General features: G+C 44.3%; 1 protein-coding gene across 2 annotated transcripts in view; it reads right to left on the bottom strand.

Moving 5' to 3' along the window:
* EIF5B (eukaryotic translation initiation factor 5B) overlaps positions 1–27349 on the bottom strand; it is an 85224-nt gene that overhangs the window by 42912 nt on the left and 14963 nt on the right. For both annotated transcript variants that reach the window (XM_073614709.1, XM_073614710.1), the window contains exons 2-8: positions 21993–22109; positions 18746–18827; positions 16808–17462; positions 16467–16684; positions 13345–13495; positions 9934–10032; positions 1606–1695 (exon numbers count right to left, since the gene is read on the bottom strand). In XM_073614709.1, the coding sequence (XP_073470810.1) occupies positions 1606–1695; positions 9934–10032; positions 13345–13495; positions 16467–16684; positions 16808–17462; positions 18746–18827; positions 21993–22109 (1412 nt within the window). The remainder of the gene's footprint in view (positions 1–1605; positions 1696–9933; positions 10033–13344; positions 13496–16466; positions 16685–16807; positions 17463–18745; positions 18828–21992; positions 22110–27349) is intronic.

Raw genomic sequence — 27349 nt, 5'->3', positions numbered from 1 at the left:
CTTTTGATGGTGTCAGTTGGAAGGATAGTACCCCACTGTTGGTGTCAGCAACAGAAATGATGCTCCACTGTTGGTGTCAGTGGATGGAATAGTGTCCCAAGGGCCGGATAAAGGCAAGCAAAGAACCGCATCTGGCCCCAGTTTTTAGACTGCTATTATAACCCATCTAAAAAACACTTTTACAAGCTGTGCAAAATCAGGAGAAAGTGATGTAATGATCCATCTCGATGAATTTGCAGTCATCATTGGAAGTCCAATAATCAAGATACATTTTTTGGTTAGTCACATGTTTTCAACATTTGCCCACTGTTGGCCGTTAGAAGTAAACTTACCAGAGGACAAGTGGTAATTTCAAATTTGCCTTTTCACACTCCAAAAGACTGCTTTTACAGCAGAATTACAGGCCATTCTGGCAAGCAAAGTTTAAGCATTGCATGTTTATGGCTAAGATTTCCTTCTCCTTCCGAGCCTTCAGCACATTCTTTTTGGCCAGTGGGATAGCCAATCCTACGAACTGCTCAGAGGAATGTGTGTGTGGGGGGGGGGGGGGGTGCCAGAAAGCTCTAACTGCTGGATGCACTTCATACATGCAGAGGTTTTTATTTTGTTTCTTTATGGAATGGCTAGGGATGGTAAATCAACAGACTAGTAAGTTACAGTATGAAACAAATTTGCAGGGCATCACTGACAGATGCACATGACTGGCCCCTGCAGCATCTTACCAGCCTCGAACAAGGCTGATGCTAGGCTACAGCTACCTGTGTCTCATCACAAGCTGTCCTCCACTAATGACAAATGAAAATGTAACATGAAGGCTGGCTGAAGGCCCTGGGACACGTCTGGCACCCAACTGCAAGCAAGCTAAGGAACTCAATAGCTATAATCAAATGAGAAGTATAGGTGCCACTCAGGCTCTTGGAGGGTCCTCATTCAATGTCAACTGCTGGGTGTGCCGGCCGGGAATGGAGCTAGTTTCAGCTCCAGATGTCACCATGTAGCAGAAAAAGTATCCCATAACCTGCACATCGCTGCAAGTCCACTGTAAGGCTCCATGCACACTGGCCTTAACAAAATGCCAGTTCCCTTGGCAGAAAAAAAATAAAATAAAACGCTAATGTAGAGCATTTTTTGTACAGAATTTAGATGAGTTTTGCATTTTTTCTGTCAGAAATCTCCAATCAGTAATGCAAAAACAGAAGGGTTTTTTTTCCCTGCCTCTAAACGCTGAACTCAAAATATGCCTGTAATTGTCCAAATGTGCATGGACACATGGGATAACTTTGAGCTGCTTCTACAGGTAAAAACACAAAACTCCTGTAGAAGCAGCAATTTTTACACCAGCATGCATGGACCCTAAAGGAGTATGCGGCAGTCTTAGTCAGGGCTCCAACCAGGCCACGCCCCCAGGCTGAGACTGAGAGTGCCACATACTCCTTTACAGTGGATTTACATCGATGTGCAGTTTATCGGATACTTTTTTGCTCAAAGACTGTAATGCTTTGTAGTGCTCCTCACTTTAAAAGCTTATGGTAAAATAGTTACCAGCAGGCTATGGTAGATACTTTTTTGGTTTTCTCCTCCTGGAAAAAATGATGCACTACTTACCAACAGGCTCTTCTGGCAACAGTGTCTCCTCTTTCTCTGGCACTGGAGATTCAGCAACTTCTTCAACTGGAGAGCTTGCTTCCATTGGCTCTGAATGGAATATAAACTGTTTACCATTTACATTCTAATCTTTTTCAGAATTAAAAAGGAACTGTACTACTGAAGTGAAAAATGAAATGGAATTCACACTTGAATACATTGGAGTAGCGTCAGACCTTAAGGCTCCTCTGTCAATAGCTCTAGCAGAAGAAACTGACAAAACAAATGAAGTTTAAAAAGCCTAAATGGAAAGGGCGTGCTCAATATAGGCAAAAACGCCATGGCAAACTAGCGTGGTTTTTCATGATCTTCACATATTGCTATTATGCACATCAGTTTATCATTTGTGAACATACTACTTGTGCCTATTTATTTGTACTAATATTGTACCATTTGTGTCTATCTCTCACACACGACTCTCCTGATCAATTGGAGGTCTTTGCATTAGTTTTTACATCCTGGAAATTGGGATGCATCAAAGGTCAACAAAAACCTGCATTCACCACACACAACTGACTCTTCTACAACATGAGATGTGGGCAACACTTTGACAAGAATTGATGAGTGTAAACCAACAATGATTGCCGCATAATCAGAGGTCTCATAACATTTTTATGTTTAGGGTGCAGAAGGTGAGCCAGTATGTTCTGACAGACTATTTAGCACCTTCAGTCTGCATTCACCGGCCACGTTATTAGGTACAACTGTTCAATTAAAGAAGTTTCAAGTGTGGGTGTGGTGCTGTTCTAATTGAGAAATGTGACTCTGTGGTGTCCTACTAGACTCACCCCTATAGGGTAGAACCGATGTGAGTATCTATAACTCAAATTGCGATGAGGTACAGAAAAATAAAATTGAAAATAAATAATGTAAATAAAAACCTTAGTTAGACTTACCGGTGACGGTATTTCTACGAGCCTTTCAGGACAGCACCTTGGAGAGAGCGTAGCTCCACCTCTTAGACAGGAAACACTGCGTGACAACGCCCCTTTAAAAAGCAGCTGCTTCCACCATGCCATCAGTTGTTACCGAGAAATCCTCCGACATGCTGGAAAATATAATCAGACAATTACCAGGTCCTATAATTATACTTTACATATGATAACCAAGGGAGGGAAGTAGGCTGCTGTCCTGAAAGGCTCGTAGAAATACCGTCACCGGTAAGTCTAACTAAGGTTTTCTCCCTTCGCCTTTCAGGACAGCACCTTGGAGAGGATAACCGAGAAACTTACTTCAGGGTGGGACTACTGCCTGCAAAACCTTCCTACCAAATGATTGGTCCGAGGCTGATAGTAGATCCAAGCGGTAGTGCCTTATGAAGGTCGAAAAACTGGACCATGTGGCAGCCTTGCAGATTTGCTCAGGAGATGCCCCAGCCCTTTCTGCCCATGATGCCGCCACTGCTCGAGTAGAATGAGGTAATACCCCTTCCGGAGGTTCCAGACCCAAAGATATGTATGCCTCTTTGATGGCCTGCTTTAACCATCTTCCAAGGGTGCTTTTGGAAGCTTTACCTCCTTTGTGAGTACCTTCCATTAAAACAAAGAGTGAGGATGACTTTCTGATTTCCTTTGTTCTTTCCAGATATTTAAGCAGGCACCTCCTGACATCAAGGGTATGGAAAGCTTCTTCTCCTGCTCCCGAAGGTAAAGGACAAAAAGTAGGGAGAATGATTTCCTGTGTACGGTGAAAAACTGAAGCCACCTTTGGTAGAAATGCTGGATCCGTCCTTAAGACTACCCTATCCTGTAGACATCTCATGAAGGGCTCTTTAATTGAAAGGGCTTGTAACTCACTAATTCTACGTGCGGAAGTTACTGCTACCAATAAAATAGTCTTTAACGTCAAGAAACGTAATGATGCTTCTTCTATGGGTTCAAACGGTGCCATAGTTAGACCCTGAAGAACTAAAGATAAATCCCATTTGGGAAAACTAACAACAGGTCTAGGCTTTACTTTTGCCATTGCCCTAAAAAATCTGATTATTAAAGGTTCCCCTGACAGGGTTCTTTCCAAAAAAACTGATAAAGCAGCTACCTGCGTCTTGAGCGTACTTGCTGCTAACCCCTTCTCCAATCCCTCTTGAAGAAATTCCAAAACTGAAAATGTGGTACGAAAATCAAAGTTTTTACTGGAACACCAAGAATTATAGATCTTCCAGACTTTAAAGTAAATGTCTCTCGTCACTTTTTTTCTACTTGCAAGAAGGGTAGAAATAAGCCTCTCTGATAAACCCTTCCGTCTTAAGATTTGTTCTTCAGAAACCAAGCTGTTAGTTTGAGGTAAGCTGGATCTGGATGGAGAATTCGGCCCTGACTCAACAGGTCTGTCCTGATTGGTAATCTCCAAGCAGGTTTCACTGAGAGGTTCATCAAGGTTGAAAACCAGGGTCTTTTTGGCCAATAAGGAGCTATTAATATTAGCTCCGTGGACTCCAATCTGAATTTGGCTAACACCTTTGGTATCAGTTGGAACGGGGGAAAAGCGTAGGACAGATGGAAGTCCCATTTGTGAGCTAACGCATCTACTCCGAGAGCTTGATCCTGTCTCTGAAGAGAGAAGAAGACTGGTATTTTTGCATTTTCCTCTTTTGCAAAGAGGTCCACTTGGGGATGACCCCAACTCTTGGAAATCTTTTCGAATAATTCCTGATTGAGAGACCACTCTGCTTCCCTTATTTCTTTCCTGCTGAGGAGATCTGCTAAGGTGTTTTCCGTCCCCTTTAGATGGACTGCTGATAGAGAGGCCACATTGTTCTCTGCCCATCTTAGGATCTGATGCGCTAGACCCATTAGGGTTTTGCTTTTTGTGCCCCCTTGCTTTGTTAAATATAATACTGTCGTCATATTGTCTGACAATATTTGGACATGTTGATTCACTAGAAATTTCTGGAGGGAGAGGAGGCTTAAGTGAACAGCCTTTAACTCTCTCCAATTTGAAGATCTTCTTGCTTCTGGTTTGGTCCAAACTCCCTGAACCGTTTTTTCTTCCAGGTGAGCTCCCCATCCCCAGGCGCTGGCATCTGTAGTCAGCCTTCTGGTTACCGGAAAGACCCAAGGAAGCCCTTTTGAAACGTTTCCTAGGTTCCTCCACCACCAGAGAGACCTTTTTGCTCTTGCCCCCAAGTTGAATTTCTTCTCCAGAGGTTCCTGGTATGACCAATTCATCAGGATATCCGATTGCAGAGGACGGGAATGCAACCTGGCCCACTGTACCGAAGGAATTGCTGCTGTCAACAGACCCAGAGCAGACATGGCTTGTCTTACAGAGATCTCTGCGTTGGATTGAAGTGTTATCAGGGTCAACTGCATCTTCTCTATTTTCTCCTGGGGTAGAAAAATTTTCTGTTCTATCGAGTCTATTTCGTACCCCAGAAACCTTACCCTTTGAGATGGAATTAAGTTTGACTTCTGAAGATTGAGAAGCCATCCCAAACCTCTTAAATGTGTTTGAACTGTCTGTAGGTTGACCTCTACTTGACCCCTTGAGTCTGCAAACAGTAGCAGATCGTCCAAATAGGGTACTATTGAAATCCCCTTCAGTCTCAGGGGCTCCAAAGATTCCGCCATCACTTTTGTGAATACCCTGGGAGAAGAGGAAAGACCGAAAGGCAGAGCCCGAAACTGCAGGTGCCAAATCTCCCCTCCCCCCAGATTGACTGCAAGACGCAGGAACCTTTGTGATGGGGGCGCTATTGGTATATGGAGATAGGCATCTCTCAAATCGATGGAAGCCATATGACATTTGGGGGTTAGCAAATTCCTTACTGAGAAAATCGTATCCATCCTGAATTTTTTGTATTTTATGGATCGATTTAGAACCTTTAAATTGAGAATCAGGCGGAACTTTCCTGATGGCTTTTTGACCATAAAAATGTGGGAGTAAAACCCCTTCCCCTCTTGATCTTTCGGAACCTGGGAAATGACCTTCTGTTGCATCAGTTCCTGTAACAGAGACTTCATGGCCAGAGCCTTTTCCCGATCCTTTGGCAGGTTTGTGATGTAAAACCGACTTGGGGGGCTTTGTGAGAATTCCAATTGATAACCCTTTTTGATTAACCCCAGAACAAAAGGACTCTTTGTTGTTTTTTCCCAGATTGGTAAGAAGTCCTGTAGTCTCCCCCCTACTAGATGGTCATTGTTTTTTAGGGGTTTGTTCTGGGGTTCTAAAGAGTACCCCACCTCTACCTCTTCCTCTCTGAGAAGACCAGGGTCTCTTCTGTGTGTGGTCCTTTTCCTTATCGGTTTGTCGAAAAGGACGAAAATTTTTCCTCTGCTGTACCGTTTTCTTCTTCTGTGGGAAAGCTTTCTTCTTGTCTGCTGTCCTGTCAAGGACAGTCTCTAGTTCTGGCCCAAACATCAGGTCTCCTGAAAAGGGAATTCCGCACAGTTTTACTTTAGAAGCTGAATCCCCTGACCAGGTCTTTAGCCAGAGTGCTCTTCTTGCTGAGTTAACAAGCGCAGAGGACCTGGCTGACATCCTGATAGATTCTGCAGAGGCATCTGCCATATATTTTACTGCCTTAAGCAGGGTAGGGAAGGACTCCAATAAGTCCTTTCTGGAGGTACCTGCCACAACATGATTTTTAAGTTGCTCTAACCAGCACTCCAGATTCCTAGCCACAACCGTAGCCGCCATTGCTGGCTTAAGATTAGCTAGAGATGAGTCCCAGGCTTTCTTCAGTAGCCCATCTGCCCTCTTATCCATAGCATCTTTGAGAATACCCATGTCCTCAAAAGCTAAATCAGTCTTCCTAGATACTTGAGAAAAGGCAGCGTCTATTTTTGGTTTTTTATTCCACAATAGTTCCTCATTCTCCTCAAAAGGAAACCTCCTTTTGAGGGTTTTAGAAAAAAACTGTCCTCTCTCTGGGTTCTTCCATTCCTTTTTAATAGTGTCTGTTAACACTTTATGCACAGGGAACCCCCTGTGTTTAATTTCCTCCAGCCCCAGGTACATCTTATCATGCACAGACAGCTGAGCCTTTTCTTCCTGGATCTCCAGGGTAGTATAAATTGCCTTGAGTAATTCATCCACCTCCTCAAGTGACAGCTTATAACTAGATGATCTTGACTCTTCTTCCACCTCCTCCTCCTCAGAATCAATGGTTGAGGGTGGAATGCTTTCCCTTTCCTCCTCCGACTCACTTTCCACCTGTCTGGAAGTGGACTGAGGGAAACTGGAGTGAGAACTCTGCTCTTGGCTGGAACTCTGGCCGTGCTTTACAAGGGAACGCACTGTCCCTAGGGCCTCTGCTAACTCCTTCCTCACAGAAGATAAGAGCTCTTTGCACTCTTGTGAGGATTCTTCTTTTACTAAATCCACAATGCAGGATTTGCACAGTGGTTTGGGCCAAGAGTCCCTTAAAGGATTTTTGCATGAGGGGCACTTTCTCCCTGTTCTCTCTGATTTGGCAGTAGCTTTCTGAAACAGAGAAACAAGAAAAAACCCAGGTCCTTTAGAACTAAGGCTTCAGAGAAAAGTAGTACCTCCAGCCAACACCCTAAGTGCCCAGAGTCTCACTCCTTTGCTGAACTGCTAATGGAAACTGTTACCCCATAGCAGACAGCAGCAGGTTTTGAATAACCACATCAAAGATAAAACACCCAGTGATATAAAAGGAAAGAGGTGCCACCGCACCTCTCCTACCTGGGCCTGGCCGGGAACCTGGGCGCCTGCATCCGCCATTGCTGCTGACGATTCCGCTGTCTCCATAGTGCAATCCGCAGCTGCTGCACTGTGTACTAGGCTCCATGTGCCAAACAAAAGGAAGTCCCGGCCAGAGGACCCGCCCCTTCCTCCTGCGTTCCAGCAGCAGGAACCAATCGCTGCTACGCCCCGCCGGAAGTATCCACCCACCGGAACTGACATCACCTGCTGTCCGGGATTCGGCGCCGCCATGCAGAGGCCTGGCATGGACGCTCTTACTGAGCACAACCGCGGCCCCCCGAACACCCCGGGTGGAAAACTTCCGGCAGACCATTACTCCTGTGAGCCGGAGAAGGAAGGGACACCGGAGCACCCTCCTCACGTAAGGGAAGGAGCTGGGTTGGTCTGAGTACCCAAACGTGGAGGTCCTGCCAAAACCCTCTCCTTGGAGAGAGCGCAGCCCCTCTGGTTCCCCAAGCAGTGCTTCCACCATGGCGGAGGAAACACTAAAACTGATGGCATGGTGGAAGCAGCTGCTTTTTAAAGGGGCGTTGTCACGCAGTGTTTCCTGTCTAAGAGGTGGAGCTACGCTCTCTCCAAGGTGCTGTCCTGAAAGGCGAAGGGAGAAAGTGGATCACAAAAAATTTGGTGCATTTAGTTACTATACCATAAGTTGTAGCCACGTGTAAGATTATTGAAGGGAGGAATGTGGGGTGGTGGTGGGGGGAGGAAAAGGAAATGGTGAGGAAGGGGTTAAAGGGGTTAGTGCCTGGTGATTAGAATAGTGATCAGCATCTATATTTAAATAACAGTTGTAGACCAATATTGGCTAGATTAGTCCCATTAACGTGCACATTTGACAAATAGTGCTGGCTGTTTTGGCTATTTTTGCTTTTTGAGAGGACTAAACAGCCAGCACTATTTGTCAAATGTGCACGTTAATGGGACTAATCTAGCCAATATTGGTCTACAACTGTTATTTAAATATAGATGCTGATCACTATTCTAATCACCAGGCACTAACCCCTTTAACCCCTTCCTCACCATTTCCTTTTCCTCCCCCCACCACCACCCCACATTCCTCCCTTCAATAATCTTACACGTGGCTACAACTTATGGTATAGTAACTAAATGCACCAAATTTTTTGTGATCCACTTTTATTTACATTATTTATTTTCAATATTATTTTTCTATACCTCATCGCAATTTAAATTATAGATACTCACATCGGTTCTACCCTATAGGGGTGAGTCTAGTAGGACACCACAGAGTCACATTTCTCAATTAGAACAGCGCCACACCCACACTTGAAACCTCTTTATAGCCCAACTTTCTCCACTTCGGTGGTGATTGTTGCTTGGGGGGCAGCAGTTCTAAACCAACCTTTTTCTATATCCACTGCGCGGGGTCACCATTTAATTACCATTACAACTGTTCAATTGCTTAGTAACAGAAATTGCTAATCAGCCAAATCACATGGCAGCAACTCAATGCATTTAGGCATCTGGACGTGGTGATGACTTGCTGAGGTTCAAACTGAGCATCAGAACTGTGAAGAAAGGGGTTTTTAAAGCGGTGTTCTGGCCTCCCCCTCCAAGAATAAAAAAAGTCAGCAGCTACAAAAACTGTAGCTGCCGAGTTTTAATATTAGGACACTTACCTGTTCTGGAATCCAGCGATGTCTGCACCGCAGCTGATGTTTTCTGTTCAGGCCAGGACCCTACTGCGCCTGTGTGAAGCCCGCTGCGCTCTCTTACTGGCCTGGCAGCAGGGGAAGGAGAAGAAGGGGGCCGAACTTCTGACGGACAGAAGTGGGGACATGGTACCTATCAAAAACAGGAACTCGCCCCCCCCTCCACCCCAAAAGGTGCCAAATGTGCCAAAGAAAAGGGGGGAGGGGGGACAGATAAGCGGAAGTTCCACTCTTGGGTGGAACTCTGCTTTGAGTGACTTTGAACGTGGCATGGTTGTTGGTGCCAGAGGGGCTGGTCTAAGCATTTCAATAACTGATGATCTACTGGGATTTTCACGCACAATCACATCTAGGGTTCACAGAAAATAATCCAGAAAAGAGAAAATATCCAGTGAACGGCAGTTGGGCTGGTGGGTAGTGCTGTAGGGGATGTTTTCTTGGCACACTGAGTCCCTTAGTACCAAGTAAGTATTGTTTTAATGTCATGGCCTACCTGAGTATTGTTGCTGACCATGTCCATCCCTCTATAACTACAGTGTACCCATCTTCTGATGGCTGCTTCCAGCAGGATAATGCACCATGTCACAAAGCTCAAATCATATCACCACTGGTTTCTTGAATATGACAATGAGGTCACTGTACTCCAATGGCCTCCAGTCACCAGATCCCAACCCAATAGAGCACCCTTGGGATGTGGTGGAACGGCAGATTCGCATCATGGATCTGCAGCCTGGAGCAACTGTGTGATGCCATCATGTCAATATGAACCAAAATCTCTGAGGAATGTTTCCAACACCTTGTTGAATCTATGTCATGAAGAATTAAGGCAGTTCTGAAGGCAAAAAGGGGGTCTACCCCGCACCCCAGTACTAGCAAGGTGTCCCTAATAAAGTGGCCGGTGAATGTATATATGCCCTAACATGGCAACTAAACAAATAACGATTACCTTCTTTATTAAGTGTCTGCTGCTGAGGCTTCTTTTTCTTTTTGTCTTCATAAACAGGCTTCTTCCTTGGCAGAGCATCCTTAGATGGCACTTCAACACCTGTTAAAACAAAACTAAGGCTTAGACAAGCACAGGACCTCATTTGCTATAGAATCCAGGTCTGTAGAAACAGGAATAAAGAAAAGATTTTGAGAAGTGAACAGTAGATAACACTTATTTAATGTAATACTGCAAGGAAATGGGAAAAAAAAAAAAAAATTCTGGACAGAGTAGGGAAAGGTAGGACTGTTATTGCTCTGTGTCCCTACTGACAGCATTTAATCACTTCAGCTCTGGAAGATTTTACCCCCTCCACGACCAGGCCATTTTTTGCTATTCGCCACCGTACTATTTAACTAGCAATTCCGCGGTCATGCAACGCTGTACCCAAACAAAATTTATATCATTTTTTTTTTTTTCACACAAAGTTTTTTTTGTGGTGGTTTTTGATCACCATTTGGAATATAAACAAAATAAGACCGAAAAAAAAAAAAAAAAAAAAGTATTTTTTACATTAAGTTATAAAACATACCCAATTAAAAAAAAAAAAAAAAATGTAAAAAAAAATCAAATGTTTTCATAAATGTTGGCCAAAATGTATATTGCTAAGTTTTTGAAAAAAAATCCCAATAAGTGTATATTGATTGATTTGCGTGAAAGTTATAGCGTAGACAAACTATGGTATAAATACTGGAATTTTTATTTTTTTATACTACTAATGGGGCGATCAACAACTAATGGAGTAGGACACTAGGCAGAAAAGAGACTTGGCTACGCCCATGGGCAGTCCAAGGTGATATACACCCCCCTCTCTGCTATAGGCCTTCAGTTTTGTCACAAGTATTAAAAATTCCAGAGGGGTGGGTGCTGTGTCTGTCAATGAACACAGAGAAACTGATTTTACAGTAAGTCAAAAATCCTATTTTCTCATTCGTTCATTGACAGATACAGCGCCTCCTTATTCAGATCCATAGGGATGTCCCAAAGCAGTGCCAAAAATGAGGGGTGGGGCAGCCAACAAAAAAACAGGCCAACCAGACAACCTGGAGCTCAACAAGAACAACTGGATCCCAACCTGAACAGCAAGAAAACCCCTTCATGTGGGAAAAACCCTCTAGACCGCAGCTTGCAGAACCTTGCAGCCAAAAGAGGCATCCGCAGATGCCAGCACATCTACTTTGTAAAATTTTGTGAAAGTGTGCACCGACAACCAGGTGCCGCCTTGCACACTCGCGCCCAGGAGGCACTTAGCGCCCGAGTAGAGTGCACCTTCACCAGGTAGGGAGGAACCCGACCCCTGACAAAATAGGCCTGAGTCACTGTCTGTCTGATCTATCTAGAAATGGTCGCCGAGGAAGCAGACAGCCCCTTCTTTGGCCCATCCGCGATCACGAACAGGGAGTCTGACCTCTGAAAGGACTCAGTGGCCGCCAAATACACCCTGATCGCCCGAACCACATCCAAGGTGTGTAAGGCAATTTCCCTCAGATGTTGCGGCCTGGGACACAGGGAAGGCGACACAATGTCTTCTTTAAATGGAAAATCAGAAACAACTTTTGTAAGGAACGAAGCACAAGGACGAAGAACCACCTTGTCCTTTTGAATCACCAGGTAGGCCGTGCGACAGGATAGCGCCGCCAATTCTGACACCATGCGAGCAGAAGTGATAGCCAGAGTGAGCAGGGGAATTTCTTGAATATTTTCAAATGGAGGCTTCTGTAGAACCGAAAGCACCAGATTCAAGTCCCATGGTGGCAAGGGAGATCGCACCGGTGGAACCACATGTCACACCCCCTGAATGAAGGTACGCACCAGGGAATGCAAAGCCAGGGGGCGTTGAAAGAAAATTGCCAAAGCCGACACCTGACCCTTGATAGTACGAACGGCCAAATTCTTTTCAACGCCCTTCTGAAGAAAAGTCAAAATCCGAGCCGCCGAAAAGGAATGTGGGCGAGACCCCACCGACTCACACCATGAAATGTACACTTTCCACGTCCGATGATATACCTTCCTGGAAGTAGACTTCCTAGCTTTGAGCAGTGTCAGAATCACCAACGCAGGTAAGCCTCTATCCTTCAACAACTGGCTTTCAACAGCCAGGCCGTTAAAGCCAGCGATAGTAAAGCAGGGTGGAAGATCGGCCCTTGGGATAGCAGATGCTCCCTGAGAGACAGCCGCCGGGGGGCGTCTGCGACCAGACGGACCAGGTTGGTGTACCAAGACCGACGAGGCCAGTCCGTAATCCTGCGTCACAGCAGAGGCAGAAGCTTGAGAGAAGGAAAGGCGTAGATCAGACGATACTGGCTCCACAGAGCCACCAGAGCATCTGAGGCGTCCGCCAGAGGGTTCCGAGGCCTGGCCACAAACCTCTGCATCTTCCTCCTGTTGACCCGGGATGCCATCAGATCTACCTCTGATGGCAACGCAGACATATCTGTTGAAAAAACTCCTGATGAAGGGATCACTCCCCTTGGTCCAACACTTGTCGACTGAGGTAATCCGCCTGCCAGTTGTCCACCCCCCAAATGTGGACGGCGGAGATGATGAAACGCTCTGCCCACCGGAGAATACCGGCTACTTCCAGGCCCGCTAAACACACTCCTTGTTCCTCCCTGGTGGTTGACATAGGCTACCGCCGTGGCATTGTCCGACTGGATATGTATCAGGAGCCCCTGAAGTCGATCCGTCCAATGATCCAGACAGAGTCTGATCGTCCGGAGTTGCAAGATGTTGATAGGTAGCCTGGATTCCTCCAGCAACAGAGCTCAGGCCCAGGACTCCTCCCCACCCAGACTGGCATCGGCGGTGACCACTGTACAGTACAGAGGGAGAAAGGATTTCCCCTTCCCAAGACCCGGGAAACTAAGCCACCAGATCAGGGACCCTTTGGTTCCTTGGCTCAGCCGAATCTGGCTGTCCAGAGACCCTGGACATTTGACCCACGTCCACCGCAAACCGACCAAGGGGAGAGGAGGGACATGTACTCACCATACCAAGATCAGACAGGCACAGCTCCAGACAGAACCTCCTCGCCACCGAAGTGGGGGGGTTGGGGGGGCTATCGGCCGTGAGGGACGCTGCAACTTGAGCCGAGACCCGGTCGTATGCAACCTCGCGAGACGTTTAACTCGCAAGGCCAGCCCCCGTCCAGTGGCTCCTAAGCAGAAAAAAAACTGATGGCCTATAGCAGAGAGGGGGGTGTATATCACCTAGGACTGCCCATGGGCGTAGCCAAGTCTTTTTTTATGCCTAGTGTCCTACTCCTGTAGGGGGCGATATAACCCTATGGTTCTGAATAAGGAAGCGCTGTGTCTGTCAACGAACAAATGAGAAATATGTTTTGGCAGAATTCCACAAAGCAATTATACACACCCTGTGCTTGAAGGAAATTCAGAGTAGCCATGGCACGAGCTCGGGCATCTTTCTGCGATTTTGTCAGCAGCTTCCCTTCTTTTTTTAAACGCTCTTTTCTTTCCTTCTCTTTCTGCTTCTTCTTTTCTTTCCTTTCTTGCTCCAGTCGTTCCTGACAGAAATTGCAAGGAATCATCAATTGTATATCTCACAGTGCTTAAGTGCAGCAATAATAAAAGATATCCTGTTCCCTCATAGCAGGTTTCTCAGTGTTTCTCAATTCCCGTCTTCAAGGCGCCCCAACAGGTCATGTTTTCAGGCTTTCCATTATTTTGCACAGGTGATTTGATCAGTTTTACTGCTTTAGTAATTACCACAGCTGTTTCATCTGAGGGAAATCCTGAAAACATGACCTGCTGGTGCGCCTTGCGGACCGGAGTTGAGAAACATTGGTCTAACCTGTCCCTCTCTAAGCTGTAAAAAAACAGGTTGATCCTGACCTGTTCCTGTGTCCCCCTTGGTGTGCGGACCATGGTAATCATGGCCCCCCTCCTGTCGCTATTAGTAGTAAAGTAAACTTTAAAAAATTTCACTGCCAACCCCTCTCTTTTATCCAGCCATAACACACTGTGTAAGCGTTTGTTGAAAACAAAACCACTAAATATCTTTTTTCAGGTATCTTCAGGTCGGTCATGTGACTTCCGACTGCTCTCTTCCCCCATCTAAGGGCTACAGCGGCAGGGGCTGAGTAGCCAGCACGGCTGTCACGTGTCCTCCCTGGCTGATGTCAGAGGGAGATCTCAGCCTCTCTCGCTGTAGCCCATAGATCGGAATAGGAGAGCGGCTGGGAGTCAAATGACTGGCCTGAAGATATCTGAAAAAGGGTATTTAGATGCTTCGTTTTCAACACTTACACGGTGCATTATGGCTGGATAAAAGGGAAGGGCTGAAAATTAATCGTTTTGTAAGGTTACAACCACTTTATATGTTCTTACTTCAGCAACAGTTAACCTCCACTTTTTAGTGACAGCCTATTTCCCCCAGCGTAGCACATATTTACGGCAGAACTGGAGGTGGGTCTTAAAGCAGAACTAAACCATCCTATACTTTTTAGCCAAGGAAGCTGCCATCTCAACCTCTGTTTTATTTCCAATTGCCATTACGCTGCACATGTGATCAGTTATGACTACAGCCATTTGATGGTTTGATAGTTTGGTGGAGAGCACAAGCAAATGTGACAGTCAGCCATCCCGGCATAAAAAGTTTTTTTTTTTTTAACTGTTAAATCGATGGGTTTAGTTCCGCTTTAATGCCCACCTTGCTGTGACATATGTGTGTTCATAGAGGCTCAGCTGTTGTGTGCCGAAAGCATGCTCACAACACACTGACCGAGCTGTCACCATTTATGATTGAAGCCCATGGGATGGCAAACCACAGGATCAGGAATTCCGCAATCAACGTACCTGAATCACGGGTTTCTTCTTCACACAGGCTTCTGTTTAATACTGAATTTGGCATGGCTGGATGTGGTTCCATTCACCATGGCAGAGAGACTTGTAGTTTTCAATGGAGCAAAAGTGCACTGGTGTCACCAAACTCAGTCCATTGGTACTTCCTCCAGCTCCTTGATACAGACCACCAACCACCAACAATACTCCAACCAGCTCAGTACAGACCTGGAGCTGGAAGAATAGTCTAGAAGAGCCTACGCATTGCACCTGCAATCCATAGGTTGCGGCTGCAATGCTTTGCAGAAGCAAATGTAAATAAAATGCACATTTTAATTTTTTTCAGTACTACTATAGTTATTTATTTATTTCATTTTATAAAAAGGTAGAATATGCCCTTAAAAGGTACAGTTAAAGGATCATTGGGAGGTGTAGGCAATGGGTTAACCTTCACTTACAAAGCAACCTTTTTATTTATTTTTTACAGTCTTGAAGAAAGCTTTTAGACCAACTGTCATTCATTTATTGATGCCCAGTAACATTGTTGGTAGACAACAAAACTTCTCTCCATCCCTTACCACCTCTGAGCATCACCCGTACCTACCACCCAGCACCACCCCATGTAGTGAATAAAAGTAAATTGTATAGACCTTCCCCCTAGCAGAAAAAAATTATTCCTCCCAATGATTGATTCCAGATTTCGCCCACCAGCAGAAACAATAAATCCCCCAGCAGCAACTATAGGTTCCCTCATCAGCAACAATTGATCCCTCCAGCAGCAACAACTATCCCCCCTTCCCCAGCTGCCATCATCCACAGACTCCTCCCCCCACAACAATAGATATCCTCCAGCAACAACAGTCAGTAAGAGTAATGAATAAATAAAAACACACTTTTCACCTCAGCAAGAAAAAAGAGGGGGACAGACAATATGAAGGAGTGAAAAAGGCACAGATGCTTCCTACTTTGCAGGCAGGATGGGGGCAGAGTTATCACTCCGCAGAGTACTGACATAGCTGCTGTCGAGTCCGTCCTGGCTGAAACTATGAAACAAGTATTGGCAGACACGGGCGAGATAAATCTGTGGCCTGACTGCAATTATTTAGTTCTGCAACCTGAGTGGTGACAACAACCTGGTGGCAGCTAGAGATGATCATGCAAATAGTGTTAGGTGGATATGGAAGCTGCCGTTTTGGGGGTGAGGTGAGATGTTTTGGTGTGCTTTCCTGCACACCTAAAGCACCCCCTGCCGCCATTTTCTTCAGTGCCAGAACTTTGTACCGCCACGTTCCTTCCTTCTATATAAAAAGGCCTAGCAGCATAATGGGAGACTTACTACACCCCAAAAAAGTATATAACATGTGGCTAGAAATTTTAAAGAAATTACGTCCTTATAGCTAAAAAATAGATTTTAGTAATTTAAATCTTTAAAGCAAAAAAAAACACATCAAAGCCACTATTCTGCCCCCTATTGGTTGCCAGCACATACAATAGGCTTCGTATTTACAGAAACCAAAGACCAATGAGTTATGAATGCTCTGGAATATGAGAACTTGGCAAAATGCTAGTAATATCCTCAGAAGTGGAGCCACAATAACAGCCCTTTTCTTTCTAGTAAAAAAAAAAAAAAAGTTTCTGCAGCAAAATAAGCTAACCTGCTATATACAATGTGTCACAAAATTACATTCTGAGTACCTCTTCAAGGCGCTTGGCTTCCAGCTCTTCTAGTCTTTTAATTCTCTCCTCCTCTTCTCTCTTAAGCCTCTCCTCCTCTTCTTTCAGTTTAGCCAGAGCTTCCTGCATGGACTTCACAACGGCCAAACTAGGACCCTTCTTTTTCTTATCTTTCGTTTTGTCTTCCTTCTCACTCTTTTTCTTCTTTTTGTCCTTTTTCTTTTTATCACCATCATCATCTAAAAAACAAATGCATTGCTTAGTTTTGTACTTAACCTTAACTGGAAGCCAACAGAATGGAAAAAAAATATTGCAATATGTTGCAGTACATATCCAACACAAGGCATGCAAACCACCTTTACCTTCATCCACGTCAGCCACTGCTGCTGCCTCTTCTTCTGCTACTGCTTTTTTGTCCTTTTGGGGAGCTGCCACATCATCTGGCTTGTCAGGAACCTCAGCCTTTACAGGTTCTTTCTTAACACCTTCAGTTTCATCTTTCTCCTTTAGTTTCCTCTGCTTGGCCCTTTCCTCCTCTTTTTTCTTACGATCACGTTCCTTCTTTTCAGCCTTTTTTTGCGCTGCGGTCTTCATTTTAAACTCCCCCTCTTCCTCCTCGCTTTCTACTTTAGGGGCAGGCTTGGGCTTCTGTTCTTTCTTTTTGCCTTTCTTACCCTGACTGAACTCATCTGAATCTTCATCACTATCCCCAGGGATGTCTGCTTTCTCCTTACCACGATCCATAGCTTCTTCTTCATTGCGCCCTTTTCTATTAGTGGCCTCATTTCTGCCTTTGCCTTTCTTAGATGTCTTATTAAAGCTTTCATCGTTATCATCATCACTATCTGAGAGATTTTTGATGTTTTTTTCTGATCTTCTGGGCTTTGTATTTTTGCTTTCCATATCATCACTATTTTCATCATCATTGTCCTCAAAACTGGCTCGCTTGGCTTTCTGGCCTGCTTTCTTTTTCTTATCCTTTGTGGGGAAAGCTTCAAAATCTTCAGTTTCTGCCTCCTAGAAAAACAAATCAAAATTTTTAGTACTGCACATGTCAAAAATATCTTAAAGCAACCGTTGATAAAATTAAAATGCCAATAGGAGTTCCTCACAAAAAATATAATAAATAGTTATATTTTGCATTGCAAATAAATTTTCCCGAGTCCCTTCAAGAACCAACAGCCCTCCACCACTATACTAAGAGATTCACCCCTCAGACCTCTATGCTACTACTGCGTCCTGGGGCTGATGGGAGGAACAACCAAGTGCTGCAGGGGACTAGGGGATCAGCACTTGGGAAGCTTGGGTTTGTGAACCAACTTCAGCAGACAATTTCTCTGCATTGTGAACTGTATTCTAACCCTCATCAAAAGAAATTAGTGATAACTAATCTGTGATAATAGGACAAAATAGTGTCGCTAAATAAATACTCAGCAAAGGTGTTTGCTCAACTCTATATGACGTGAAACATATACATGAAAATATATAAAATAAAATATATTGAATATATATACTAATTTCACCCTGTGACAAGTGAAAATACAAACAAAAAATTGCATCACAAAAAAAGTGTCCATAAAGTGTTCAAGTGAATTCTTATTCGATGTAAAATCTTCCTGTTTCATCCACCACACCAAATGTGCAAGTGACTCCACTCCCCTAAAGAAACGCACTCACCAAATTCCCATTCCTACACTCTCGTGTTAGGCTAAGATGCTTTCAAACCACATAGAAAGGGTTTTAAACGAGTATCCAGAATCCAACCGTGTATGTAAGGGATCCCTCCATCTGCTTCCTCCAGGCTCCTTGGGCAGTGCACAGGGCTTAGCTTTCTCAGCTGCTTCAATCCCATTCCTTTGCTGCATTTGCGGGGGGGTAAAGAGTACCTGTTTTTGATAGGTACCCTGTCCCCACTTCCGTCGGACCTCGGAGGTACGTCAGAAGTCAGGCCCCCTACTCCTCTTTCGCCTGCTGCCGCGCCAGTAAGAGAGCACAGTGCGCTCCACACATGCGCAGTAGGGACCCGGCTGTGAAGCCTCAAGGCTTCACTGCCAGGTTCCCTTACCGGCAATGGCGGCACCAGCACCCGACAGCTGATGGAAACATCTGCTGGGGTGCCGACATGACTGGATTCAAGGACAGGTAAGTGTCCTAATATTAAAAGTCAGCAGCTATAGTATGTGTAGCTGCTGGCTTTTAATTTTTGGAGGTGATGGCCGGAACACCGCTTTAATCTAAAAAAGTATTGAAATGATAAAGAAAAATATGTAGCATGCAGCATAGTTTTATAGATAACATACCTTAGGTACAGAGTCCTTATTGGTTTTCCCTCCTTGAGTTTCAATGGACAGCTCTTCCAACTCTTTCAAAATATCGTCTTCACTACAAAAAAAAAAAGTGTCAATAAACTGTTTTTTTAATCACTTTTTAAATTTTCCTTCAACACATGCTAATATTTTATCTGCTTTAATTCTATCCCAGGACTTGGAATTTACACCCAGTTTAAAGCAGAACTCCGGGCAAAAACTTTGTTCCATGTTCTTGTTACTGATCTCCTGCTTTCACCAACTATGTCAGCCATGTTCTTCTGAGCTCTGTAGTTCCTCTGCAATAGCCTGCTGAACCTGCTAAAAAAAAAACGTTATTGCCTGGTGATTTCCTGTTTGTAAGACCGCTGGCTGCTATCCCTCCAGTAACCTCAGCCAGCGGTATGACATGCCCCCTTGTAGTCCTCTGAAAGCGAGCAGGGACTTGTACTTCCACCTGGCTCGCTGCAGTGGGCGAAGGGAGTCTTACAGCCCCCGGTCTGTGCCGCCCATAGAGGTGATGTCCTCCTCCTCTGCTCCCTCCTCCTCCTCCTCCATGCTAGCACCGCCCCACCCCGCCCCTCGACCTGCTCTCTCAGTGCAGAGCGGGGAGAGTTACAGATCCTCCAGATGACAGAGCGGGTCTCGGGCTGACAGGTATGTATGTGAGAACACCGCTCATCGCACAGCCCGCCTCCCCGTTCATTGGAACAGTGCGCTCTGCAGTGTATATCACCATTCCGGTGCAGGGAGGCGGCGCTGTATGACGAGCGGTGTTTTCACATACAAACCTGTTAGCCCGAGACCTGCTCTGTTATCCGGAGGATCTGTAACTCTCCCCTTGCTGCACTGGTGATACCGGCACTGAAAAGCTGCACCGGTGACACCGGGACACCGAACTGGTAACGCCGGCACTGATGAGCTGCACTGGTAACGCTGGCACTGATGAGCTGCACTGGTGACACCGCACTGATGAGCTGCACTGGTGACACCGCACTGATGAGCTGCACTGGTGACACCACAATGATGAGCTGCACTGGTGACACCGCACTGATGACACCGCACTGAGGAGCTGCACTGGTGACACCGCACTGATGAGCTGCACTGGTGACACCGCACTGATGCGCTGCACTAATAAGCTGCACTGATGAGCACTGATAAGCTGCAATGATAAGGCTACACATATGGGCACTTATGGGCTGCACTGATAAGCAGTGGCCACCATCCACGGCCAAATATCTGCAGGAGGTGTTTCCACCATCCCTGAAAAGTTTGCAGTCATTTTTTATGTCTAATTTTTAGTGTGATGTGTATTCTATGTGAAGTTACATATCACAGAGACCGGTATTGTGGTGATATTGAAGCTTACTGAGATAGCCATACATTAGAGAGTTCCACCATTATTGTGGTATTGAGTAGTAAGTTAGCGCTGCACTACTTTTTTTTTTCTCATGCCGAAATTTACTTGTGTCACACTCTGATGTAAAGCAGCATGGCCTGGCCTGTTTCTGTGGTGCAGCAAGGGATGTGCTCATACACCATACCAGCACTGATTACTATTCGAAAGATATCAAAGCTGCATGAGGAGTAGGAATAATTCTAATACTGAATTACAGCTAAGTCCAGGGTGTATAATATAGAATTATGGGATGTGTATACAGTTCAGTACTGATTACATAAAGCATGTAAGGGAAATATGTTATCTCCTGCTGTAGCTGGAGGGAGAGAGCACCAACATGCTTTACAGTTATACGAATTCCCCCTCAATGTCTGTGTTGTCCTCAGCAGTGTGGCTTTAGAATGAGGGGTGTGATTTATGTTGAAGTGGGCGAGTTCACATTTAGTGTACAAAGGCTTAGTGTATCCACCCACATTCACTGCAATATGCAAAGCATGATGGGAAATGTAGTTTAATGACAGTGTAAACAGAGAGAAGAGGATATGATGCAATTCCTGTTCTAACACCTCCTCCTAGCCAGAAAACAGCATTTTTTGAACTGCAGAGCCGACTTCCTGAAAATTCAATTCAACGTTTCTCTTGATTGGTAAGAACTGTTTAGTGCTTTGTGTAGGGGGGGGGGGGGGGGGGGTGTACTAATAGGGGATTTTTTTTTGCCGATCCCGGAGTTCTGCTTTAAGTCCAATACAAAGATCCCACTGCAGCATATTTTGGAGTGTTTGGCTGCACAGAGAGGCGCAGGATCTGTACAAGGAGTTCTGTCTACCTCTTTGCTGCTGACTGCTAAGACAGGGGGCAGGGGGTTGGTGTGGGAGGGCACAGACGAACCTCTCTGCAGCTACACCGAGAAGCACAGGTTCTAGCGGAGGAGTTCCAAACAAGCCCTCACAGGAGACTTGCTTGCTTGGAATCCTGCCCCGGCTCCACTGTGCCCCTGTCAGTGGCTCTGATGTGGACTGGATTCTAAACTGACGACTCTTACATGGCGCTTGTTTCAATGCTTAACACCAGCGATGTCTGTGAGTACATAAGCTTTTTATTCTAACTTTCTCTACTAATAAAAACCTGCTACACTATTGGCAGCTTGGGACCTCTCTCCCCATTCCTTTTCCCCATTATAGAGAGCCCTCCTGGCACAACAGTACGCCCATACAAAGGCCCCATCAGAGTGCACAGAGGGTACTGAATTGTGCCCCGAGCAGGCTATAATTATTCAACCTACTATGTAATATGTATATATATATATATATATATATATATATATATATATATATATATATATATATATATATATATATATATATATATATATATAAAATCCTTAAAAAAAATATATATATATATATATATATATATATATATATATATAAATATAAATAAATAATAGGAAAATAGTACAGATGTCCCCATCCTTTGATCAACTTCTGTTGACCTGGGATGCCTGCACGCTTATCAAAATTCATCCGGTCCCTGCTGACTGCCAAATTTCAATCAGTGTTTGGCTAGCTTTAGATAGTCATTAGAAGATTTCCCTCATCTTTCTTCTAGTTTTTGATCACCCATTATCTTTCCCAGGACAAAAATGGATAAATGTTCTTAGTGGGACAAAAAAAGCAAAAAAAAACAAAAAAAAAAAACAAAAAAAAACAAACTGTCAGGGGTTTAAATACATTCTAACGTATAAAAAAAAAAAAAAAAAGTTTGGGCTTTAGATACACTATATTGGCATTGTTTATATTTGTGCATTTGCAGATATAAAACTACTGTTAATGAGATACTTACTCAAAATCCTGCTTTTTCTTGTCTTTCTTTTTTTTCCCTTTGGCTTTTTGGTCCTTGGAAGATCCAGCTCCTTCTATCTCTGCAGCAAGAGCATCAAGGTCAACATCGTCCTTTGCACTTTTAAAGAAAAACAAAAATGAGTTCAAACAAACTGAAGTTTCACCCAGCAAGCTTTTGCATCAAGTCAGACGTTCAGTACTTCCACATGTTTGTAATTCACTGTGAAATAACTGAACATGTAGATTGCAGATCTAATGCATTCGGGTAGCAAGTCAACCATCTTTTCAAAAAACAAAATTTGTCATCTCAAAGAGACATTAACTGAGTATAAAAGTATCTGGAACTATAGAACAAGGAATATTCATTATTCTACAAACATAAAAACAATACATATTTAAAAAGCTATTCAGATAAGCACAACTGGTCCTATAGCATTTTCAGGTCAATATACTGGTCATGCAAATAAATTAAATCTCATTGAAGTCATAGAATATTTCTCACAATGTAGTACAGTCTGTCCAATGACAATGATCAGATACAAGACAAGGGAAATACCTGTAAAAGCCTCTGCAGTGTTAGAGCTGGTGCCTGCACTGATCTGCTAATCAGCCTCTGACATGTTTATATAGCATTCTAGAAGGTTGCAAGCGATTGAGTCAGCCACAGGGGACTTCCCATATTGTCAGCTTACATAGATTTGCCAGCTGTTCCTCATCTGTTGCTTAGAAGATATTCAGATGAGGAACATTATAATATTTGCTATAAGAATTTAGAAAAAGTAGTAGAACCCTACTGCAGGGGGCCCTTTCCATCTACATATGTGACATAACTAAACAAGATGGGTAGCATGAAAAAAGATTGGAACCTATGTCAGCTTTTTAATTTTCAGTGTGAAAAAGATCTAACTTCTGAAACTTTTTTTTTAGAACCTAGTCATGTTTTTAATTCTGCCCATGATAGAGTTACAAGCTTTGACAGTTTGGGTTTGTTCACACGTGAGGTCCATTGGTAAAAATAAAACAGTTGAGCCACAGCTTTACTACCCCCTTGACCACCCTACTTAAAGTGCCACTTACTTTTCTTTTATATAACATAAATGCAATATGTCTGACTATATGCAGAATATACCTTCAATCATTCTCTGCTTTTGTTTCCACAGGGTCTTTTCTAGGCAGTTGAGTTTAGAGGCTTTTTTTGGAACGCAAAAAAATGGGTTCAGAAGCTGCGTTTAGAGGCATTTTTTAAGCGCCAAACGTGGCTAAACACGCGTTTACCCGCATTTCGTTTACAGGCATTTTTCATTTTTTTCAATTTTTTTTTTTAAACGTTTCTAAAACGCAAACGAGGCATATAAATAATGCAAAATGGACGTTTTAAATGTGAGTTACTATCAGTCAAGTTAAATCCTTCAGGAGAGGTTGTAAAAATGTCCCGTGTACATGAAACCCAAGAGGAGGATCAAGGCCGCTTTGTGCAATACCACTGCATAGAGCAGTGATTTTCAACCTGGGGGTCGAACGAGGATTTGCCAGGGGTCACCGAATCTTGGGCTGTTCCTGAATCCCGCACCGCTTACCTAACCTTTTTGCAGCCTTGATCAAGAGCACTTAAGTTGTCTGATCAGAACTCCCCTCAGCATTGCCACTCATCCAAACTCCTCGCCAGCACTGCCACTCATACTGTTACCCCCCCTCCACCAAGGAGTAAGAGAAGGAATAAAAATAGAGAATATATGGAAGGGAGAGGGAAAGAGAGGGAGGAATAAAGAAAAAGGGAGAGAAATAACAAGAAATATGGAAAGAGAGAGGGATGGGGAAGAAAAACAAGAAATTAGGATAGAGAGAGATAAAGGGGAAAGAGAGGAGAACAAAGAGAGAGTGGTACATCCTAAAATGTACCATGAGGGGTTTTAATACTGTACGAGTGGAAGGGACTCAGGGAGCGCTAAATGTCCGTGGGTTAGAGGCACAAATTACTTGTCTTGCCTTGGGTGCTGACAACCCACGCTACGGAAATAATTTTACTGTTGGGAGTCCCCACAACTTAGGAAATGTTATCAAGGGGTCACGGCACTAGAGGGGATGAGAACCACCGGAAAAGAGCAAGTAAGCATACCAGGTTTGTTATTTTAAAAGTAAAACATCTGACTGAGGCTTTAATGCCACACATCACCGCAACCCAAGTGGTATGGATGGACCCCAAATTAAAATTAAACTGAACTGACTTTTACCTTTTCTTTTTCCCTTTAGCTCTCCTTCTGCAGGAGTGGGGAGCCACTGTTTGCTAGTAAACTAGGCTCTTGATGGGCTGGTCGCATTCTTTTTCTGGAGGAGTCCGATTACAGGAATACTGGTGAACATGCTACTCTGGCGCAGATATACAGCCAGCCTATCAGGAGTTGCTCTTACACTTTCTAACAGATTTGGTTATGTAGCTCAGTGTTTCACAACCTTTTCTCAGTCAAGGCACCCTTTAAAATTCTGCACAATTATGAGGCACCCCATTCTAAAATGAAGGCCTCCTGGTTGAAAAAGGCTGATGTAGCTGACACAGGTATGCAACCTGCACATCAGGAACCTAGCAGCGGTCCCCAACCTTTTTGACACCAGGGACTAGTTTCATAGCGGCCAATTTTCCCTGGGACCGAAGGGGGGGTGTGGTTGGTTGTGTGTTGGGCTGGTGGATGGGTCAGGGGAGGGGATATTCACAGAGTCTGTTCTCAGCCCCCCCTTCACACTACAGCCCCTCTTTACAGCACAGTCCCCCCTTTATAACAGTGTCCTCAGTTCCCCTTCACATTACAGTGCCCCTTTACAGTGGAGTCCTCTTTACATTATTAATGGGGCACTGTGATGTAAAGGGGACTGCACTATAACGGGGGCACTGTAATGAAAAGGAGGGCTGTGATGTAAAAGGGGACTGCACTGTGACATAAAGGAGACTGCACTGTAAAGGAGGCACTATAATGATTCCGGTGCCCCTTTATATTACAATGCCCCTGCAGTCTGCCCATCCCCCTTTCCTCTCTCCCCATTCTAATCTCTGCCTCCTCTGCAAAGGACTCCTATCTTTGGCAAGGCAGACGCTGTGCTCAGTCTGTGGGTCATCTCCCCCACCCACAGATGTTATCCTATCAGCAGGGCAGGTGGCGGGAGGATCTCTCCATTCTGATCTGGAGCTGCTCCTGCTCTGCTGATAGGAGGACATTGTCAGCCGGGCGGGTGGGCGGAGGATCTGGGAGAGGACACACGGGCATGACCGCACAGCAGGTGGTGAGCGACGACTGCAGCCTGCGATAGCCCTGCACGGGCCACGGCTGCCACTTACCTCTCGCTGTGTGGCTCAGTCATCAACAGGCTGCAGACTGGGGGTTGGGGACTTGGCTTAGAGAATCAAGTGGCTTACAATCACTGACAAACTCATTATCCAGTCTTCCTGAACATTGGCATATATTTATCAGAAATATTCTTGACTGCAGCATGACAAGTGACCGTTTTTTTTTTTTTTGTTTGTTTCTTTTTTTTTTTTAAGAGAACACGGATTCAAGTTAATTTAATTTTCTAGACTGGGGACTCTGAGCCTTAGCCAAAGCTATTTTGGCTATACCTCTCTGCATTTTCACAGGATGATCAGCAAAGTGTCTCAGAATGTCTCCTAACAAATGTCCAATAATACCTAACAAACAGCAACTGATCATAATAACTTTAAAGGCACGAAAAAGCAAATCTCTAAATAGCTTGTTCCTCAGAAAACCTATTTGATTCAATGCCGGAACAATCAAGTAAATAGGCATAAAAAAATTCAGACCATGAATTTAATGGTTATAGGTAGAGACGTGGCGAAAATGGCACTTTGACAATAAGAGAAAAAAGTGCTGATAATGGCACCTAAAACACATGCAATTTAACCATGAATTTACCACCATTTTACCGAGCTTATGGTGTGTTTTTCATAGGTCATGTGACTCAAAAACTGCTTCAAAAACGTAACATGGGTGCATTATTGATGAGTTCTTCCTGCATTTTCAATGCATTTCAATGGGGTGGTGCGTGTTTGGTGCGGATTTTTAACTGACCAAAAATGCAGCAAGCAAGATTTTTAAACACCACAACGGACCAGTGTGAAGACATACAAAGAATAAGCACAAGGGCATTTTTCTTGTGCTAAAAGGTGCCAATAATAGCTGACAATAAATTCATATTTGTTCATATTCATGAGTTTAATTAAAAAGTCAAACATAATACAATTATATACACAAAATAAATACATACATATATTTTTTTTTTTTAACTGTCATTTTGGGTTTCGGTTTTCGGTCAAGTGCATCTAGCATTTTCGGTTTCTGTACCAAAATTTCCATTCGATGCACCTCTAATTATAGGAATACTACAAAATATATAATTTTACATTTACAAATAATCACAAGGGCAAGATCCAAAATGGGACAGCTTTGGCAATCACACATCAGTAATCAGTATCAGGGTGGATTTGATTTAAAGTGGAGTTCCACCCAAAAGTGGAACTTCCGCTCATCTGATTCCTCCCCCCCTCCAGTGTCACAGTTGGCACCTTTCAGGGGGGAGGGGGGTGCAGATACCTGTCTAAGACAGGTATCTGCACCCACTTCTGGGAATAGACTTCCGCAGGAGTCACGCCCCCTCCTGCACTCCCCCGCTGTCTCCTGGGAAAGACACAGGTCCCAGGAGATAGCGGGGACCATTGAGAAAGCGCAGCGCGACTCGCACATGCGCAGTAGGGAATCGGGAAGTGAAGCCCCAATGCTTCACTTCCTGATTCCCTCACTGAGAATGGCGGCGGCAGCACCCGAGGACCGAGGGACGGTTCGGTCTTGGGTGCCGACATCGCTGGACCCCGGGACAGGTGAGTGACCTTATTTTAAAAGTCAGCAGCTGTGCATGGAGACGAGTTAGGGGTAGATGGCGCCCACCTGTCTCCGTGACACTGCAGGGCAGAAGCGACGTCAAAACGTTACTTCCGCCCATACGTCTTAAAAGGATAATTTTTTCAATGTCATTTTTTTATTGCATTTTAGAGTAAATATGAGATCTGAGGTCTTTTTGACCCCAGATCTCATATTTAAGAGGTCCTGTCATGCTTTTTTCTATTACAAGGGATGTTTACATTCCTTGTAATAGGAATAAAAGTGACAATTTTTTTTTTTTTTTTTTTAAACAGTGTAAATATAAAATCATGTAAAATAAAAAAATTTTTTTTAAAGCACCCCGTCCAGACGAGCTCGCGCGCAGAAGCGAACGCATTCGTGAGTAGCGCCCGCATATGAAAACGCATATCAAACCACACATGTGAGGTATTGCCACGATCGTTAGAGCGAGAGC

The sequence above is a fragment of the Aquarana catesbeiana genome, linkage group LG02 (genome assembly GCF_042186555.1).
Source record: "Aquarana catesbeiana isolate 2022-GZ linkage group LG02, ASM4218655v1, whole genome shotgun sequence".
Classification (NCBI taxonomy): domain Eukaryota; kingdom Metazoa; phylum Chordata; class Amphibia; order Anura; family Ranidae; genus Aquarana; species Aquarana catesbeiana.
This window is presented reverse-complemented; position numbering and strand designations above follow the sequence as displayed.